Source organism: Nothoprocta perdicaria, unplaced genomic scaffold, assembly GCF_003342845.1.
Source record: "Nothoprocta perdicaria isolate Ctin4 unplaced genomic scaffold, notPer1 scaffold_14, whole genome shotgun sequence".
Taxonomy (NCBI): domain Eukaryota; kingdom Metazoa; phylum Chordata; class Aves; order Tinamiformes; family Tinamidae; genus Nothoprocta; species Nothoprocta perdicaria.
This window is the reverse complement of record NW_020454538.1, coordinates 4316549-4338093: the sequence shown is the minus strand read 5'-3', so window position 1 is coordinate 4338093 and position 21545 is coordinate 4316549. Positions and strand designations below refer to the sequence as shown.

General features: G+C 36.1%; 1 protein-coding gene across 1 annotated transcript in view; it reads right to left on the bottom strand.

Moving 5' to 3' along the window:
- Positions 1-21545, bottom strand: part of RGS12 (regulator of G protein signaling 12) — a 71874-nt gene that overhangs the window by 6293 nt on the left and 44036 nt on the right. Inside the window, exons 5-16 of the mRNA XM_026034123.1 lie at positions 20239-20331; positions 19441-19584; positions 17602-17781; positions 16397-16550; positions 14834-14910; positions 14285-14485; positions 13220-13293; positions 10780-10906; positions 9751-9847; positions 8038-8117; positions 7377-7530; positions 4295-4903 (exon numbers count right to left, since the gene is read on the bottom strand). Of these exons, the coding sequence (XP_025889908.1) occupies positions 4295-4903; positions 7377-7530; positions 8038-8117; positions 9751-9847; positions 10780-10906; positions 13220-13293; positions 14285-14485; positions 14834-14910; positions 16397-16550; positions 17602-17781; positions 19441-19584; positions 20239-20331 (1990 nt within the window). The remainder of the gene's footprint in view (positions 1-4294; positions 4904-7376; positions 7531-8037; positions 8118-9750; positions 9848-10779; positions 10907-13219; positions 13294-14284; positions 14486-14833; positions 14911-16396; positions 16551-17601; positions 17782-19440; positions 19585-20238; positions 20332-21545) is intronic.

Genomic DNA, 21545 nt, shown 5'->3' with positions numbered 1-21545 from the left:
ATCGAAGAGAGGAGCCCGGACACCTGGCTCTGCCGGCAGCAGCTGCAGCAGGGAACTGCACAGGCCGCCACCAGCGATTCCGACCAGGCCAGGGACAAATCAAATCAAAACTCAAAGAGCTCTGAGCCAGGCGGAGATGCACATTCATCAGCAACTCCAGGCAACTTGCTCAACCTTTCTGTTTCTCTACCACTAAAACACCAAGAGTTTTCTAGTGAATACTTTTGAAGCAACAGATGCGGCAAAACATGATCTGCAATAGTCTGCAAACGCTCACTGCTCAGCTCCATCATCCCTTTTCTCTGTAGTTAGTAACATTAGCTTTAATTATCGCCAAGAGTAGTATGTTGGGAAACGTTAGTGGATTGCTTACTTAAATCAGTTTTAATGTAGCTGCCATTACTATTTTTTAATTAGAAGTTCTAAAACGTGGTTTAGCCGGGCTTTGGAACTAAGGATTACTAAATTCTTTCCAAATGTCAGTAACGCTGCTGAGTAGATGTGTGTTTTGCCCGTGTGAGGGTGGTAACTTTTCCAACGCAGCGTCAAGGCCGCACAAGGCCTATACAGAGCCCAGCAGCTTGGTTCGAGTCACCTCTACGTCCAGCAGCCACCCCGGGGCCTCCCGGCTGCCAAGGGATGTTCCCAACGGGAAGGCCCTCCCACAGGACCCGTCGCTCGGAGGCGCCTAGAGGCCGAATGGAGCCCGGCCCTCGCACCCCGAAGCCTCGGGATAAAGCACCCCTTTATCGCCCTGCAGAGCCCCACTGCGAGGGAAGGAATGGGCAATCCTCCCTTCTTTTGATCTGAACAGCTGCCTCTTCTTACATTTTCCTATTATATATATTAGTATATATAGGTTTACCAAGCTAGAACTTATATAACAGTCAAGTTCCAGGCCTCTGTCCTCATATTCACAGCTTGAGAGCAGGTTTGAAACACGAAGATACCAAACACCCGGAGAAGCCTGTTACTATGGAGGGCAGCACCCACAGCGCCAGTGTGATAGCCGTGCAGTTCAAAAAGATTGAAGCCAATAGTTAAAAATGAGCAATTTAACATTTTCGAAGATGAAGGCCTCACTTCACGCCAATTACTCCACGCACTAATTAGTAATTCCTTCCCCAGACAGGGACTACCAGCAGTATAGGTAGAAATACAAGGCAAGCAATTTGAGAATTAGCCTCTGATCCCGAAAATCCCTGATTTTCAGGAGAGATGTTTGCCAGAAATAGGTTCATGTTTGCCAGAAATAGGCCCATTCAAAAATAAAGACCTTTTCTCCGGATGAGCAGCTCAATTAGAAGCAACAATTCTATTACAAACTTATCAAATAATAAACTTATTCAATAATGCACTCTCTGTAGCTATTAGTAAAGCATAAATGTGTTTCTTTTACTCCATAATGAAGTAAATTAAGAGTCCTGTTTAAAAGCTGTCCCCTGCCAGCTGCAGCCCTGCCCCTTCCCAACATATAGGAACACATCACGCAGCGTAAGCTGACAAGGCCGCTCTCTTTACATTATATAACTGCAAAACAGGAGCACAGACTGCTTCAATTTATGTCATCATTAACTTCCGTCGCTCCCCTACAATTTAATTTCATAAATCAATTAAAACTTCCCATTTTCCATTGATAGGAGATTATGAATGGAGAACCATTAAAGCACTTAAAAAAGAAACTATTATTAATAACTGAGGTCTTTTAAAAATGATTATTGACTGGAGATGGTGCCCAGCATTCCTAGTTATAATTATTTGCATTATTTTGAAAAGCCTTTACATGCAAACTCCAGGAAATCAGGAAAACAGAAACATTTTGTTTCAGCCCACTTTCCCATAAAACCAAATTAAAATCAGAGTTTGATTTGTTTATTAGTAGAATGTGACTCCTGTAAAATGATATACTATGAAAACAGTTCAAAAAGAGTTAGTGCATGTAATAGGGTTGTAACAAAAAAAGGGTTGTCCATCAAAAAAAGATAAAATCTGGTTTGTCATAAAACTAAGGAACACTAAGATTTTACTCTCGCAAAATAGTTCAATTTGATTACTTAACAGTCTCTCACAGGTGACTGTGGCATAAAAATAAAACCCAGTCACCAGTACTTGGAGTACATGAAATTTAAATCTGTAAAAAAAAAATCCAAATTATTTCAGTAGAGTATTAGTGTCTGTTGTAAAAAACAGGGGTTTCACCGTGTCTTTATGGAGGATGTGTGTCTAAGAACAAAAAGAGCAGCTCCATCTCCAGCACCCAACCACCCTCCGTTTCCTACGGGATAAGGAGGTTGTTATAGTGGTTACTCCACACCAAAGGAACTGAGATCACCAGTTCATTTCTTAAAGGTCAGGGAAAATATATTTTAGTTTAAAATGAGAAGAAGAGCAATGAATATAAAGTGTAGCCCAAGAACCCAAAGACAGAAAAGACTCTCCTTTCAGGAGTTCCTGTTGCAACTCATTTAAAAGAAATCTCCTGTCTTATCTGCCTTCTGGTGCACATGTAAATGCTGTGAATTTCACATGTGACCTACCAGCATCTCAAGACAGCATTTGCCCTTTGACATTTAAATTATTAACAAATATTAATTTGTCAGCTTTGTCTCGCAGTAATTGCTAGTTCATACCCATTAATCTGTTTGTTATTAGAAAACAAATTCTCATCAGAATTCTTGATCCAGGACTGAGAGAGGTTTTTGTTTTACGATTTTTAATAATGAAGAAAATCAAAGCTTAAAACCAGTTTGCATAACTAGGTCTAGAATTTATTACTCCTGAGAGAACAAAGATACAAAATACATATGAAAACTACACAAAGATTTCTACAAAGTAAAAAGTAGAAAGTGAGAAAAAAGGAAAGCTACAGTTCAGTGGTTACACAGGAATGTATGGCATGCATTAAAATACTGAAAATTCATGAAGGTTTTTTAAGTGCAAATGGTTTTTTCAAACAGTTCTCACTGAAAAGAAATGCAAATTGATATCTATGTTGTACACTTGTCACATTAGCAAAAGGACACCAACACAAATCGAGGCATACGCACACCAGTAGGTCTGAAGTACATCTTGTGGTTTTGTCTTTGTAGGCACTGGTTACAAGTCTGGTCAATATTCAGTTTCAGAAATTAAAGTGGTAGCGTTTATAGAACATTGCTCAAATACTACTACTAAAGGAATTTGCTTTTAAAATACCAAGAGGATGAAATTATTTGCATTGCCATTTATAAGCATCCAACAGGCAAAGAAGTATTTACAAATCATCAGCCATACAGATAAAGAACAGTATCAAATACTCTGTGTAAAAAGATAAATAATTAAAATGTATATTCCCACATCACAAAGAAATGTGATCTTACAAATTATGGCACCATATGTGTGTGAAACATCAAAAATAAATGTAGCACATAGATACCTCTTCTTATATTTTACATTAAAATGTACAGTACAATGACTGTGAAATGTCAATGTCGCAACACCCATCATCTTCACATCCCTGTTTCTGGTAATGGCAATTATTATTATTATAGTCCATGTTTATAAAGAAATTCCACACTTCATTCTTGGGCTAATATTGCTCTGTGATATTGCTAGACTGCAAAACTTACACCCTGAACAAATCTACATATGTCTTTAAAATGATCTAATAGAAAAAGCTATTTCACCTGTGAATATTCTGGGCAAAAGTGGGATAAATGCAATCTGTTACTCTGGGAAGTATGGGTTAAAAAACTAGCAATTTTTTTTAGTCAGAAATATCTAATTTATTAGAGAAATAGGCTTTTTAGTTTTTTTATTATTATTTAAATTAAGGCTTAGCCATCTCAAATTTTAATCATAAACAGTGCTGCAATTTTCAACGCATAATTAGTGTTCCTGCTAAAGCACTTAAACTTCCAAGCCCTAATCATGTCTCTCATTATGACAAATGGATCAGAAAATCTGGAATGAACCAGTGTTATGCAGCTCGAAACGCTGATATCCTGTTCTGTGCTCCTAGGGTAAAGAATGAGATAATTACAGCATATGGATGTATTTTTAAGGTTTGTCAACATGTGTCCATTTTTGGCCACATGCCAAATCCAACTAAAAGTACATTTTTAAAGGCAACCAGAAATATTGTTAACACAGACTAAGGCAATGAAATTTCTCTTTTTTTTTTTTTTTTTAAATAAAAGAAGTAAGGTGCAGAGAGCGCTTTCTGTTTTCTTTTAATGGGTGCCAAATACTGATCAACAGTGCCAGAGAAAAGTGGTTTGACACGTAAGGAAAGACTACTAAAATCTAGAAGTACCTGAATTGGATCTTTGATATCCCGATTTTTCCTGGTTACCTGCACAGGGAGTTGGGGGTGGATAGTTGGCCTCTGTGAGTTTACTGGCGTCTGACGGCGGCGGCGGCGGCAGCAAAGTGCTGTTGGGGCTGCTAATGTCTCCTTCGGCCACCAGAGTCAAGTCTGCCACGTTCTCGTCGTCGACCATCTGTATGCCCTCGGCTTCCAGCTCTCTCGACTGCCTTTTCCACACGGTTGTGCTGCTTTCCTGCGCGGGTGGTATTGGAGACAAGGGGGTACTGAAAGGAACACCATAAGTCTTCTGACTGGTGACTGCTGCCAGAGCAGGTTTGTGTTTAGGTTCCGAGTAACCCATTTTCTTAACTGAATTTTCGTTATAGTTCTGTGCAGACTCCAGCTTTCCGCTCGGTGATGTACAGCCCTCCTTGCCATCACTTTTTGAAAGGCGCTTGCTGAGGCCCTTAGGGCCTGCTGGAGTCGACGAGGATGGTTCTGGCCCAGTGGGTGGCAAACGAAGAAAGTCAGGCAGAACAAGGTCTTCTTTCCTTAGCAGTCCACGCTGGTCATCTGCTCTGTTACTTTGAGCTTTGGATATGAGTTCAAAAAATTCTATTGGGGAAAAACCCAAAATTGACAAGTTTTTGTCAGAAAGTGCAATGCCATTAAAACGTAAATTTTCAGCACATTTATTTTCCATGAAGATCTTCAATTCTTTCAATGCTGCCTTGAAATAAGATCCCATGTTAATTAGGAACTTTTTCAATTGCAGCAATGCTCACTAGCATCACTATAATTAAGACCATCAGGATTGCTATTGTAAGAGGAGTTTTGCAGTTTAGAGCAGCTGCAATTCACTGAGCCTTGAACAAATCTTCTATTTTTATTTCCTATTTTATGCATTTAATAAATCTTTACACACACAGGCTTTTTTAATCTTTTATACAAAGCAAGGCTCTGGTCTCACTGACAATGCGTGCACTTTTTTATATTCTGGATGGGTTTTACCCATCTGAACTCAAAAAACAGCCATGCCATCTGCAAGTTCATAGATTCAGAATGTTGAAAACTTCCTTGTCATATTGATTTTCTCTCAGTTTAATAATATTCTATCGCCGTTTTAAATTCAATTCATAGTGCAGCTTTATTCCAAGATCTTCCCATCACAGGGCATGATCAGATCATTATTTAAGAAACTCCATTTTAGTTTACTCTGCAATGAGTCGATAGCACAGAGATCGTCAATAGCCACCAAAGGAGCAGTTTTTAACAAACCTAAAAGAGATTTTCTGATCATGTCCTTAGTGATGTGCAACCATTTAATAAGTTTCTATATATAAATAATACTTTTAATAATTTATCACTCTGTCAAGAAAGCCTCAAAACTTGGCAACAAGAAACTTTTCAGTCACAAGCCAAGAACGATACCACTCCTCTGAAAAGAAGCATTGGAAAAATAAACTGACTCTTTGGTACTAATCATCTAAATATAGAAAAAAGTATCTATCTCTTAATACAAGGTCTCTGCATGTCCTCATTTCTCAAGAAAGGAACAGTGAGACTATGCAACACTAACACAAGTGTTTAAGAGGTGATCTCCAACAGATGAATCAAAATCAACACGTTCAACTCAGTTCATAAACACCGTTTGAAGCAAAAGCCATTACAAAAAAAGTAAAAAGTTCTGGATATTAGCATCCATTTTAACTCACCATAACATAAAGTCATACACTTACACTTGCATGGTATGACCTTACTTATAGCCATAAATAACCGTATTTAGCAGGCTCTGCAACATGTTTGTGAGAACGATTTTTCAGCATGCTTTGTCAAATGCCATAAAATCTGAATGTGCCAAGAGGGAAGCTTCAAAGTGCTTCTTATTGCCAAAGTTTTGCAAAATGGCAGTATGCATATCAAAACATGCAACATTCTGAAGTGTGTCATACAAAAACATTCCTTTCTGAAATTTCAAACTTCATAGAACAATTTTTTTTATATATATAAAAACAATCTACAACATTTGATAAGTATTTTCCAAACTTGGACAAATGTCACAAAATTCAAAATAAAATGTGAAAGCCTCGAATTCTGAAGTTTTCAATTTATGTTAATGATTTACTCAGCCCTAGGAAGAAAAATGAAAATATTAAAATATAGAAAACAAGTCAACAAAAGAGTAAGTAACAGAAAAAATAATATAAATTACACTAATATTTTGTAATAACACATGTTAACAAACAGCTATTTTGTATCAAAGGTTTTAGAGCATTTTTTTGTCATTCCAGTCAGTAGGCCCTTATCCATAGATAAAAATAAATATGCTGTACAACCATGCATAACCAGACTTTGGATATGCATGTTTAGTAACATCAGGGGGAAATTTAAACCTGTGCATAAAATAAGTCCTCTGTGTTGTCTACTGGGCAAAACGGGTGAGCTAACAAGACAGGCAATTGCTTCAGTTAATTCTCCAGGGCTCATTATGCCCTCTGCTCAATTCAACTTCTAAGTGCCTTTCCAGATCAATTACTGAATGTAAACCAACCTCACTCCTGCCCAGGAGATCTCCACAGTCATTACACTGGTTATTAAACACCTCAGCTAAGCTTTTCAAAAGCTCCCACCTAAGTTAGGACCTACAAGCCTGGTCCAAATGCCTTCGGGGCACCTACAGAGTCCTACCCTTGTAAGGAGCTTTTGAAGGCAAAGAAAAAGGCAAATTTTTACATGGCTTGTAGAACTGCAAAGGATATCGAATAGGATATTCATTTTTAATTAACTAGGTCCTTTTCATTTCACCAGGAGTCGGGTAACTTTCACATTTGAAAATTCCACCAGGCAGCTCTGTGTATCTCCAGGAACTTAACCAACACTAGGATCTAGCTTTTAGTTGGTGTTAAAATTTCACCCTCAGCTTCAAACATTTCACAATTCAAACATAATAGCAAACAAAAATGTAAGGCTTATGACTATGAATTCACAATGCAGTATTAGATACATGGTATCTTTTCCCACACAGAAATAGAATTACCATTTTTTCTAGAATATTTACATAATTACATAAACTAAAAAGTTCACATACCCTCTGCTTCATCCAAATTAATTTTCTGACATTTTTTTTTCCCAATCTTTGCAATAGAGTCTTCTCGCTTTGACAGCCGGACATCCCTAGCATTTTTTCCATTTTCGCCTTTCATTTTGATAGAATTAGACTTTCCTAGAGTTCTTCCCTCTCCCTGTATTAGAAGGAAAGTTAAGGTACTACTTACATTTAGGCTCTATCATTTATACATATCGAAGTGAATAGAAGTTACTTTGAAAAGCATTTTTCCAGCAACACCACAGCAAATGTTTTAGTTTAATCTTAATTATTGCTAAAAAATTTGCCACAATACTTTCCAAAAATACATATACAAATATAATAGTTTACTCTGAAAAAAAAAAAAACTACAGAAATGCCCTTGAATTTGAGTAATTCAATCATTTTCAATAAAGATGAAGCAAAGAGACAAGAAATAATTAATATAAAACAGTGAAAGAGCTGTCCGATTCATCACAAAGATAAAGTTCCCATAGATAAAGACTGATGACAGTGGAAAAATAACGGATGAATTCTAGCTGTGCTCAATCTAGTTACATCATTTGACAGGTTCAAAATCAAGGATGAATGCAGCTTTTAGCATAGGATTCCAGTAGAAAATAAAAGATGATCCAAGAGATAAAAATCATTGCAGAACACTTACAGTAGATACTTGATTTCTTGAAGAAGTAGTTACAGTTGCACTCTGTTTTACTGATGCACCTTTTTGTTTATCTGTAAACACTGAACATAAATACAGCTTCTATAACTATACATCTGTAATTTGCCAAATAATTAATATTAACATTTTAGAAAAATATGAAACACAAAACAGATTTGCTACAAAATTTCACAAAAGTGAATAACAGTGAATAAACAGTGATCACAACCTTTTCAACCAAAAGTTACCAGAACTTCCCATTCACCTTCAAATTCTCCTAACACTAGAAATGCTTCTAAAGTTTAAAGATTTTGCAGATTCACTTAAATATTCGCAATTACGTCAAATAAACCTCAAAAGCTCAGCTAATAACAGTTTGTAATTCTCCTATAGAAAATATCCAGCTTAAATGAGAAAAAAAAAAATGGATTTTATTTGTTTGTTTTACCCAAGCAGAAAAGGCCACTGAAAGGTCACTCAGAATCTGCTGTTTTGTGCATCATTTGCACAAAACATTTCCTGGACATATCTTCATTCCTCATATCCTCATTCCTCATATCCCCATTGCCCACTGGTAGGCAGGTAATGGCTCCTTCACTTGACATCAGGCTACAAACGGACCTACGACAGGGCCTCAAACACAAAATCCTGCCCTTTTTCACTGCTGCTGCAGAATCAACCCAGCACTGGAACGGTCCTCTATGATTCAGATCTTGGTAATAGCTGGGAGCACATATGATTACAATTCTACTTGCAATGCTTAAACTAATTATCTTGGAGCATATTTAGATTGGTGTCTTGTTTCAAAATGACAATTGGTTCTGCTTCCTGGAAAGATGACAAATCTGATTCTCCTCAATAATTCTCCTCTGCTCAAAGACAATCTCTGCTCTAAGCCAATTTAATTTAACCAAATCTAATTTGTTTTTTAAAACTTAAGCGTTCTGTGTCTATAAAAATAGCTCCTAATGAAATTGAACCTTTACTCCCAAGGCTGCTTGCATTAACCTGGCACATATTAATTGTGACAAAAGATTGTCTTCCAGCAGTTGAGAAGTTGATCTGAAATGAACCAACTTTAGTTTCACTTCTATTTTACGAATGCTTTTGTCCTGAGAAATTACAAATTATATCCTTTTTGGTGTTATTTATAGAAATCATAGCTTACCAAATGGAGATGTGGGCTCTGCTACTTTTCTTGTTAAGGAAGTTTATCACAGTAGCATATATATAAAAAATAGTGATAAAACTATATATATATGTAGTTGCTGCCCAAACTGCATCTGTCCTATGCATGCAGAATGCTTTTAATGAATTAATTGCCAAATTTGCAAAAGTTATTTGGCATTTTATTCCCATAGTTATCACTAAGCACTATGCCTCTAATGCGTACATGCATCTAAGCTTGAATGCGAGAAGAATATTCATGTCATTATTTTTGACAGTATCAAGTTATTATATTTATTACATTATTATATAAGTTATTATATTATATTAAGATAAAATGCATAAAATTTCTTAACAATAAAGTACATGTTATTGATAAAGTTAGACTTTAATCTTTAGAAACTCTACTCCATTTTATTTTTAAAATATATGCTGGAAGTGACATACCCAAACCTAACCTCACTTTTGCACCGCTAGAAGAAATTAATCAATCCCAGGCTTTATAAAACTGGTTTGACATCGTAAATAAAATCTTTTCTGATAACTTACCTCTTCCCTTTGTGGGCTCTTTTTCATCCAGAACAACCCGCTGACCATCCAGATTAGATATAGGGACACCAAGATCAAGTGGTTCCTGCTCACCATTCTAAAGTCGGATCACAGTTTGTATACAATAGAGAAAGAGTTGTTTTCAGAGCAACTTTATGCATAGTCTGACATTTTTTAACAGAAAATAAGCAAAGTATTTTTACACTTGGTGTAGCCTCAGTGAGTCCTTCTTCCACCTTTCTAAAAATGTCTACTCCAAGAGTGTATAAGATTGCCTTGATTGCCACAAACGTAAACCATTCATGTGAGGAGAATGGTATTTAGGGGAAAAGGAAGATAAAAGCAGGCAATATCAGTTTTCAAGCACAGTCTAAGACTATCACTAAGACACAGCCTATTACTGCATGTCTTTAGCAAATCACTCTCTTCAGAGGAAGTTGGAGGTTACTCTCTGTTTTAAAGCGTTCATGCACCAATTTGGTAGTTTTCTATTTATTAAGTGATATTATCTCCTATCAATATGTTTTTCAGGCATTTGAAAACATGTGGATTGATGCAGCCAAGAGAGTAAACATCCTAGAAATACCACAGAAGCAATTTCCCATTACCTCATATTTCAGGAAGAAAAAATGCTAGGAAAGGAGTAGTGAGCAAGCTGAGTCAGTCTGCTTTCACAGAAATCGTCTGAAAAGAGGCTTGACGCAACTTTCGTGATTCTTGGGATAATGGAAACATTTTAACTGATGTCAAGTTACTTTCTCTGGCTAAAAAAATGGAAATGTTAGGCCCTGGAATAACTTATGTCCAGGCTGAATTCTTTAGGATGATGGATTTACTCTGCAGCAGAAGATAAAGCAGATGCAGAATAAAGCCTTTGGATAGCTACTCTTAAGTGAAATGGTTATGACTATTTTCATCACAGCACATAGTCATATATAATAATACCTCATTACAAAGACTCTTCTAATTACAAATACTCTTCTCCAGACAAGAAATATTACAGATTGAATTACATCAAAAGATACTTACTAGTCTTGCCACAAGCTCACTAAGATTTAAACCATACTTTGCAACCACAGGCCTTAAAACCTCTGTCACTGGTTTCGTGGGTTTAGCCTTCAAACCGACTGATCGATTGATTGGAACAAGGTCCAGCCTGGAACATACCAGTTGTCACAGTAAGGATAACTTATTATAATAAACAATATGTACAAAACATATTAATGCAATATACAGCCAAATAAAGTAGTTGTTGACCCTGCATATACTGCAATTTGACTAACACGAATCCATCCTGACCTGAAGATGCAACAATTTTCAATACAAATAAAGGCTCGACTGTCTCATCCTCTAGTGCTAAGTGAAGTTCAGGGCCAACCTAATTGTTGAAGGTTGGCCCTCAATTAATTGTTGAATTGTTGAAAAATGTACTGCATGGCGACACTTTAGACCAACTGAATCCACTTTCACATTTCCAGGGAGATTGCTCTGTAACATTCCAGCAATACTTGCAGGTACTTCAAGCCTGTTCTATAGCCATGGAGGCAAGAAAAATATTTCTTCTCACTCTCACATAACAGACCTACAATTTGTAATTCAATTATTTGGGATGTGCTTTCACAGTAATCTTTTTTTTTAACAAAGGAACAAATGCTGTGGAATTATTGGTGATTCTGTCAGTCATAATAACAACACAAACCCCTTCTTTTCTCTCACACAAATTAATTAAATACAAGATCTTTAGTCTCATTGATTTTTCCCTTCCACAAAAAAGAAAAGAGCTAAAACTCTCTCTTTCATATTTTAGCATACAACACCTACTAAATGGAAATAATCAACTTGAATAATTAATTGCCAGCTGACACAGAAGTATCAGATATTCACACAACTGAGTACTGCCACACTCTATTTGTATTAGGACATAAACATTTCCAAATATTTAGGTGTTTTTGCTAATATGGTGTGCACATAGAAATAATGTAGAAACATCAACACTAACTAACAAAAAGAAATAATGTAGAACATTTCTAAATTTTGACATGTAAGTAACATACGGTGCAGCTTATTTGAAGGTTTTTTTTTTTTTTTAGTTTGGCATCAGAACACACACCTTAATAAAAGGCTGTTTATTTCTATTTATAAACTGTATCATATTCATAAATTTAAACTACCTTTAGATAGAAACTAGCCTTACTTCCTATAGAAAAGTAATATAAAGCTAAAATGAGGAATGCTTGACAAAGTAAGCTTTATTCCCTTCAAAAATGCAGCCAATACTGTAATTATTCAAATTGAACAGTATGAAGTGATTTATATGATCACACATATTGTACTTTACAACTTTTTCCTAAAATTACTTCAACATTTACAACAACCTTTAGTGAGGTTTTCAGAATTTAGAAATACTCAAAATGTTCTAGGAATTTTAAATAAAAGAAAAATGTGTTTTTGAAATGTAATTGTAATATAATAATGGAAATAAATATAAATATAGTTTTAAAATAAGTCAAATAACTTTTGTTTGTTCGACATTCAGTGCTGTAAGTCTATGCTCTAAAGTTATATTTATACAACTAGACTTACTGAAATGTACCAGTCAGGCACATCATTAGAGGTAATGGAAGGGGAACAATCTATTTAATCATAAAGGCTACATTTTTCTTGGTGTGTTTACGATGAGACTAGCAGAGCCATAGTCCAATTTCCACCTCATTCTTATGCTGCTTCAGTCTAGGTGGGATGTCTGTTTTGGAACGAAGGTTTTCTCTGGGCCTCCGGATCTGTTCTCTCGGCTTCTTCACAATTGCCCTTGCTTGAACAGTTAAGACAGCTAGATCACAAAAATATGTAAATATTCAACTGGCACCTAAATTCTCCTTCTATCCAGGACAGCAATCCACAGTGTTTTCTTTTTTCTCACTGAAAAAATCACTAGGCACTGCTATATTTTGTTTGAAATGCTCCTGGGGTCTCACCTTTCTCCCACTGACTCAGTCTGGTTGTCCTGATGGTCATTATATATTAGAAATACCCTAATATTGCTGTCAGTTACACAGAGGGCACCTAGAAGCCAACTCAGGCCTTAGTGCCTGAATTTAGGCAGGATGCACCTGTGTGCACTCAGAGAATCCCCCATGCTGAATCCCTCCTGAGAGGGGGAGAGTCAACCACGAGACTTGGCAAACATTTTCATTTACAAACACTGGGTCATCCACCTTCACTTCAGCCTGCTTTTCCTTGATACTCCTGCCTATTTTTCCTAATGTGCCTACACAATAGGGATCAGAGTCTTATACACATAATGCTGGGTTCTGGATTGCAATGTCTAACTGGATTATTTACTGCATTGAGACAAAATCTTTTCTGTATCAATTGCTCTTTTGCTGTATAGGTACATCAAAAAACGCATTAGTCCAATTACAAAAAGAAGTGGAGAAGAGCACAAAAAGACAGTATTTTTGACTCTTACCTAAATAAAGTGCGTTTTTCTAAGCGTAGGTCCCGAGATTCCAGGATGCTACTGTCTTGGTGCAATACAAGTGGCTAAAGATGCCATGGCAGAAACAGAACAGAGAACAGATTTAAACAAGGCAGCAAAAGAAGAGCAACCTGATTAAAAAAAAGCTTTTCAGATAACAGGGAAAGAAAGAAAATTATTAATATAAGTTGTATGCATTCTAGTAGATGGCAATTTCCAGTAAGGATCACGCTTAAGGTCTACTTCTCCGTGGGTAGTTCTAACAGCAGAACTATGAGACAAAGACCAAACCTCAGCTGCAAAGACCAAACCTCACTGCAGCCAGCAGCTATTCTGGAGCTCAACATTTTAAACTAAGTCTTGACTCTTCAGTTTGAAGGAGTGATCACAAAGAATAATATTTGACAATTATTCAATATGACAAATTAATTTAAGTTAAAAGACTTAAAAGACTAGGTGCATTGCACACTTATTGACCTCTGTCGCTGCAATCGCCCGGAGTGTTCATCACCACAAATGTGAAAGACTCACTCTGCTTCACAACCCCACTCTGAACCACAGCTGCTTCTGTTGGAATGAGACCCATCACCTCCTGCCAAGGCAAACTGCTGATAACTTGCCTCTATATTAAAATACATAACTTAATTGTAGCATGAAATCATCTTGTTTTAACTTTGAAGAATTGAGCCTCATTACATTTATTTACTTTTTTTAAGGTTCTACCTAACACATGCTATCAGTTTCCTGTTTTGACAGTTTTTATTACATGTGCATGATCTCTCTCCCTGGACAAACCATGTTGACCTGACACCTACATCAATCTATTGCGTTAAGGTAATAGTTGTTGTAACCTCATCTCTCATTTTTGTAATGTAGCTGCCATACCTAGTCCTCACTACTAGCTGTAACACATGATTGCCCTTGCAAAGCTATAAGCACAACCAGGAGATAAATTTGACTATTAAGAGATCAGAATTCCTTATTAATAAAATAACTCTGAAAACTCTTTAATAATAAAAAAAGAAAGAAGAAAAACAGCACAGGAATATTCAGTACCTTGTCACCTCCAACTAAAAAAAGATCCACAGCAGCTATGTTAATGCCATGCTTCTCGCAGAGTCCAGATAGCATCTCCTTGATAGAAAATCCAGATTTAACAACCATTTTGCTGGATGAACCATCTGGAAGGTTTACAGAGCAATATTTTGGGGATTTCTCTTTATCTGGTACAAATGCAGGTAATCTAGAGGTTTCAGACTGGACAGGAAAAAGAAAGAAAAGTCAACAACCAATGGTAAAAGCAGGAATAGGTATAAGCATTTAGAATCTGTACAAACCAAATTAAACCAAGAAGCATAATTTCAACAATATTCACAAGCTTAGTGGGAAAAGCTATAACAGTTTTTCAGAAGAGCCTCTCCATGCTCTGGTATTAAAATTGTTTAATACTGCATCAGGCCCTCTAAATATATTATTTAAAAAAACTTTCTCAAAATACTACTTTAAACAAAATTTTATTATTTTAAACTTCAGACTTCTTAGAAACCAGTAAGTGACTGTTTTCACTGCTCTCCTACTTCTTCATTATTAAGAACTGGCCATTACCAAGTCAAGACTAGCAGTTGATGACATGGAGCCTTGTGATTCCCGCCTGTAGGATAATCCATTGGGCTGAATGGAATCTGTGGAAAGAATCAGTGATCGTTATTCATTCTCCTTTTCATTATTTGTTACAACAGAGAAAGCTCTTTCAAAACCTTAGCTCCTCTGGTCAGAAAGAAAACAGTATTTTTTAATTAAAGAAGAAAACTCTAAAATAATTAAAAACTTTGATGAGGCCAAACTCTCCTTGATGGTGGTCAGCGACAGGACAAGGGGTATAAATTAATACACAGGCAGTAACAACTTTGCTGTGAGGGTGACAGAGCCCTGGCACAGGCTGCCCAGGGAGGTTGTGGAGTCTCCTTCTCTGGAGATCTTCCCAACCCGCCTGGAGGCCGCCCTGTGCCCCGTGCTCTGGGTGTCCCTGCTGGAGCAGGGGGCTGGACAAGATGATCTCTAGAGGTCCCTTCCAACCTCAACCATTCTATGATTCTGTAATTTATATTATGCTCTATATATTATGTGCCATAAATAAAATAATAAAAAATGAAACAATTTTGGGTGGAGTATTTCTCGAACACGTAGGACTCAAACAACCCCACTTACTTTTTGGAGAGCAGAAACACAAAATTATTTGAATATAATTTTTAAAAAACATACAAACATTTACAAATCTTCAAGAATTCTAAAAGATATTTTACCTATTCTGCTATTCTGAAGGGAAATAACGTTTTTAAAAGGAGAATGCAAGTACGGTGTTAGAAACCCACATATAAGAAAATCACTAGTCCCTTTCAGAAGTTTAGATTTATATTTTTAGCAAAAGCCTCATTTTTTTTTCTCCCCCTTGTGTATGAGCATACTGAGAACACTTAAACAATTCATAAAAACTTCTTGTGGGACTAGGCCTTCATTCAACACAGAAAAATGAAAGGCCACAGAAATCCACAGAAAATAGACAAGAAAAAACACCACAAACCAGATGGTCTAAATTTGGTGCTTCAATGGGATTTCTTTATTATTGCAACTCAATAAAATGAACTATCTGAAACTTGGGCCTCTTCCTCAAAGGGCCATGTGCTGGTGCTCTCTCTAGCGAACTCTTCTTCAAACTTTTCAAAGGAAGTAACAAAATAGAAGATTGCACTTTTTTCTTTCCACAAACCTAATTCTTCTTTCTTCATTTTCATCAGGAAAGGATGAAATAAGAATAGTATGTTGTAGAGTGGATGCACTTATGTAGTTCCAATAAAAAAAGAAAAACAGGATCAGGTACATGGAGAAATTTAAAAATAGTTGTAGCTACAGTTGTAGTAAAACAGGGAAGTCTCTTGGGAATCAGTAAAGCCAAGTTTAAGCATTCTCAGATTTTTATCTATTTATTTTCACACCCACTTTGTTAAACGAGATACTAGCCAGCACACACATAGCCAGACTATGGGCTTCTGTTTAACAGTTTTCCATTGTCACATTTAAGGAGGTGCTTGGAAGCAAACTAAACAAGATGACATTAGTCCCATCTATTGCTGAAGCAACCGTGCAGCCAAGTGGAATAGGAAAACTCACCATTTTGATAATCACCATTTTCTTTCCTCTTCTGTGATTTTCCCAAGCTCTTACTTCTTGACCACGAGAAAAATGTTCCCCGTTTTTTCTTCTCAGTATCCTCCTCTCCTGACTCTTCATTTAAGGATCTTCCTGACTTTGATTTACCACTTAACTATCACAAAACACAAGTAAATCAAAGCATCGTTGTTAAACTACAACTGTATGTATATCATCCAAAAAAAACCATTCCTATACTTTTCCTAAAATAAGAGTATAATCATCAGTTAAGCAGTCTTCATTATCCCCACTCACCCTAAGCAGTGGACATCCTAAGAAATACATACAGTAAACAGTACAACACAGGAGCTGCAAACGAGCCATGGAGAGCTCATGTAAACATGAAAGAATTCTCCACAGGTTACTGCTGGAAGACCAAAGATGCAAGAGACTGTGGGAAAGCCACTTGTCTTATTTTTGAAATGCACAATTTCATTTATATATTTCAAATATATTTCCTGTATTTGACATAGGATGTGGATTGGACGTTATGAAACAAGATAGTCCTCAAAAAAAAAATTCATCTTGTAAAATAATCTACATGGTACCTATATGAAGAATCCACAGAGGAATGAAAATCTTAAAATAATTCCCTTTAGACCCATGCACGTTTTTCATTAAAGAAAAATACAATGTTAATCAGTCAAGGTAAAGGGTGCAATCTTAATCTTCTTTCTAATGTCACAGACATCAACCCTACTTCAAAATGCCGAGAGTATTTTTAGAAAATTTAATGAAAAGATCAGTTATAACTTAAAAGGACACTACCAAAATACTGCTTCCAACATTCTTTTAGGGTCTTCACTGTATTTTTTTCTTCTGTTGTACTTGCTTCCTCTCATCCAAATTCCAGTATTTTTTTTACTCAAATGAATTGGAATGGAAGAGAAAAGAGAGGTTGCTCATTTTAGGGCAGGTTTGTATTTCATTTAAAAAAAGATATGACTTTACTAAAACTGCCTTCTTACTTCCCTGATCAGTATTTGTAGCACAGACAAAATATACGCAGTTGATAAGAGTCAGCTAGGGGGGATGCAGTCAGCTAGAGGGATATACAGGAATAATGAAATACTGTTTTTTATACATTATCAATGATCCCTAAAGAACTTGAAAAATAATGGTTAAGAATACAGTTTTCAGGCAACAATAATACAATCAAAGACAACCTTTTTTGGTGTAGAGATGTTGGACTTCTCTGAACTGATACTGTGCTTAGAAGTGGGGCTGCTGGGAACACGCTGAGGATCAGGAAGAGGACGACCTTCAACTTCAGCTAGGATACATTCTTGGTAAAGGGGGGACTTGAGAAAGCGTGTATAGCTATCAAACTTCATCAGGTTAAAAATCTGAAATTAAAATTCAAAAGTAATTGTTACATAAGCTTAAATAACACATCAAGAGACAAAGCAGCATTTTGCAGTAGCCAGCTTCTATAAAACTTAGAACATTAACCTAGAAACAGCATGATTCGGTTCAGACATCCTGAATACATTGCACCCATTAAAAAAAGCAACAGGACAGATTTAGCAGAGTGCCAATATTGGTGCACTAACACAGATTTTGAAGAATGCACTGTGTTCTTCACAGTGCAAAGGGCAAAAGCAGAGGAGATGTTCTGTAGTCTTGGCAACACCATCATCATATCCATCTTTTACTGTGTTTATGTATCTTCACACATTCTACACAAAGCATGTTGCAAACTATCCATTTTAAGAATGCTTAATAGCTTTTTACATTCGTGCTCTGTGTCACTTCAGATTTGCAAAATTATACAAGGGTTTTTCAAGGTAGCTGTGAACAAGAAAAGAAGTTTATGCTCCAGAACTTGGGAATGTGATATAATCATTATATACAACACAATACAATGTCAGAGAATATGCAAGGTTAATTATTGATGCAGGGAAGACCAGAGAAGGGAGAATCCATAAGGTTACAGTGAGTCCATGAGGCAACAGCACAGTAAGGAAGCAGCTCAAAGCCAGGCCTGCAGCAAACTTCTGAAACTAAATTAGCCAGTCTTGAATAAAAGTAAAAGCAAAAAGTTCCATCTTAACTGCTAAGCAATCTCATACATGACATCACAATTTCTCTGCCTCATTACATTTTTTCATTCTTGTTTTAAGACAATATTTTCTTTTACCTTTATGTCTTGTCTAGTGATTAAACTAATTACTTATGACCTGAAAAACTACGGGCCTGTCTCTCCTTTGCATATGATAAATTTGCTACTAGTAAAGAAGTCTTAAAAAAAATCTGGTGTCCATCACCCCACTGGTTATGGCATTCCCAGAGTCTACAGAGAAACCCATCACCAAGTGACAGCTGCAGATAAAAATCATTTTTCAGACTGCACAGAGACACCTCTCTCAACACGTGCTAGCCCAAAGATTTTTTGACAAACAAAAGTTAAAGCAGAGAGAACATCAGACTGCAGTTTCACAGAAACCTAATCCACACTGAATGCTCACTGCCAGAGTCTTTCCTTTCTCCCCTATATTCAATTCCATTCCCTCTTGGATGCTTGGGGTCATCCTTCTTGGATGCTCTCATAAGCCATTTTCAGCATGGTAAGCTATGAGAAAAAAGTATTTCTTGTTGTGAGCTCACTTTTGCCAGCTTAGCATGCTCAAATAACCCAGCACAAAGTGTGATGGAAAAGCCATGTGTGAATCCCAGGGGCTCACAGATGCATAAATACCAGGTTACTGGGAAAAACTATGACCTGCTATGTACACACTGGAAAGCCAAGCTAAAAATACAAACTACTTCATTTGTCCTTGGTATTTTGATGAAGGTAAAATACAGAGATAACACTCCTCTACACTTAAGCCTGTTTCTGTACTGCAAACAGAATCTACATAACATTTATGCCTCCAATTTCTTCTTGCAAGTAAAAAAACAATCAATGAAAATACTTTTATACTTAACTATTCCAAAGAAATTCAAAACACTTCAAAGGGAAAGACAGAAGTCAAGTTTGCAGCAGTTACATTTGCCATAGTTACCTGAAGTTGCTGTTCCTTGAACATATCTGGATGTGGAGAATTGAGAATATCATCTGCCAGCTGTGCCTGGCTATCAATATTGACTGGGGTTGTAGCTTTGCTGCACAAAAACTTTGTGAAGATCTCCCGAGCTCTGTAAGAAAGCTACAGAAAAGAAAGCTTTTCCATATTAATTTATATGTAACTTCACATGCTTGTTTTTATACAATTATTCTTATATTGATGTATTCTATTAAAATTTCCTTATTTGCTTTTGAATTTCCTTAATATATAAGAATTTTTCATTTGATAATAATAAATAAAGGAGCTTTGCTTTTAAAATCTTGAATAAGAATAGGCCTCTTGTCTAATTGTCTTTTTCTGCACCTCCCTCTCTGGATCTCTCTCATGGAGACATCTCAAATTGCAGTGTTTACTGCAATTATGGCTAGCAATCAAATCATCAAATGCTCTGCCTTACCAAGCAGAGTAGATATTTTTGATTTTAAACTTTACAGATAACAGTTACTATTTATATAAATTCCCCCAACTTCAATTTCCAGAAGTTAGAAGAATGTAAATGTGTTTACTGTTAAAAACATGCTCTATTTTTAGCTTATTTGAAACACCTACATTCTGGAAATAATGAAGAATTTGCACCTACCCAAACTCAGAGACCGTAAGAGGGTTTCAGAAAACACACAGTTTGAAGACAGAATGAAGAGGATAGAAAAATAATGGATGGCACAGAAAAGAAATGCTAAAAAGCTGAAACCATTCCAACTCTGTAAACCTCACTGAGATTCAGTGCTGACTTACCTCTTTTTTATCATGTGCTGGTACATGGTTAAAATATTCACAGGCCTGCCAAAATAAAATATTTTCTTCACTAAATTCCTTCCGCAGAAATTCCTAAAAGAAAAATAAGTAAACAAACACATGCATCAAGAAAACAAGTTTTATACAAGATATTTGTAGTGGCTGATACAAATATTAAAGTCTGCATAATGAAAATATCTCTGCTTCACAGTCTTATCTTTTTAGAAAGCAAAATTCTGTTAATTTACAACTTGTACCTTGTACTTTTCTTCATTTGCTTTTAAATATAAAGAATCTAGAATAACAAATCAACTTATCATCAAATCATTTCCCTGTGCACTGATCAAGTGCACTAGCACATAACTCCAACAAATAAGGTTTTAATAACAATTCTATAACAATATTTTGTAGCCGGAATATATTTTCTTGAAGAGAAAAAAAATAAATCATCCACTAGCACACATTATAATCAGGACTTTTATATTATAGAAGTATCCAAAGGTACTAATAAGGACTGGGATCCAATTCGCTTGAGATATTATATAAACAAAAATTGTCCTTGTTTCAAATCCACGTAATACAATATTCTGTCTGCATATGCTTAAAGCATTTAGTGTGTTTAAAAAAATCTTTTAAAAATAATATGGTTCTCTCAAAAAACACCCAATGCCTCATGAACTGGAATGCTTGTTCATGCTTTATAAATTTAGATATCAGATATATTTTAGTGTTTAAGTGAGGATATTATTTTCAATTATCTCACAAGCCACAACTTTCACTTGGTATCACTCAAGCTTCCTTAGCACACAACAGCCGCCTCACAAAGCAGTCTGAGACAAAACTTCAGAGATACTTAGAACTTTTAAGATCTATCTGGAATTAATGGAGTCCAACTGTAAGAAAGCAATTGAGGGTACAATACAAGAACCCTAAATCCCCTAGCTACCTCTCAGTATACCTAAAAGCTTTGCAGATACTTCACCTGAGACACAGAAAGCATAAAAAACAATCTACAGCAGGATCCAAAGGTCAGGGCACATTTTTGCATTTTACACATAATCAAAAATTTGAAGAGAACCAAGTTTGTGAGGAGGAACCAGAATGTATTTGTTACTTCCCAGCTCTGTGTCTTCACTGCAAACCTAGTCAATCTCTCTTTTTTTTTTTTTCTTTTTCTTTTTCTTTTTCTTTTTCTTTTTCTTTTTCTTTTTCTTTTTCTTTTTCTTTTTCTTTTTCTTTTTCTTTTTCTTTTTCTGGTCTCACGATTTTAACACAGCTGGTTGAACAATTCAGCTTCATGAGGAAGA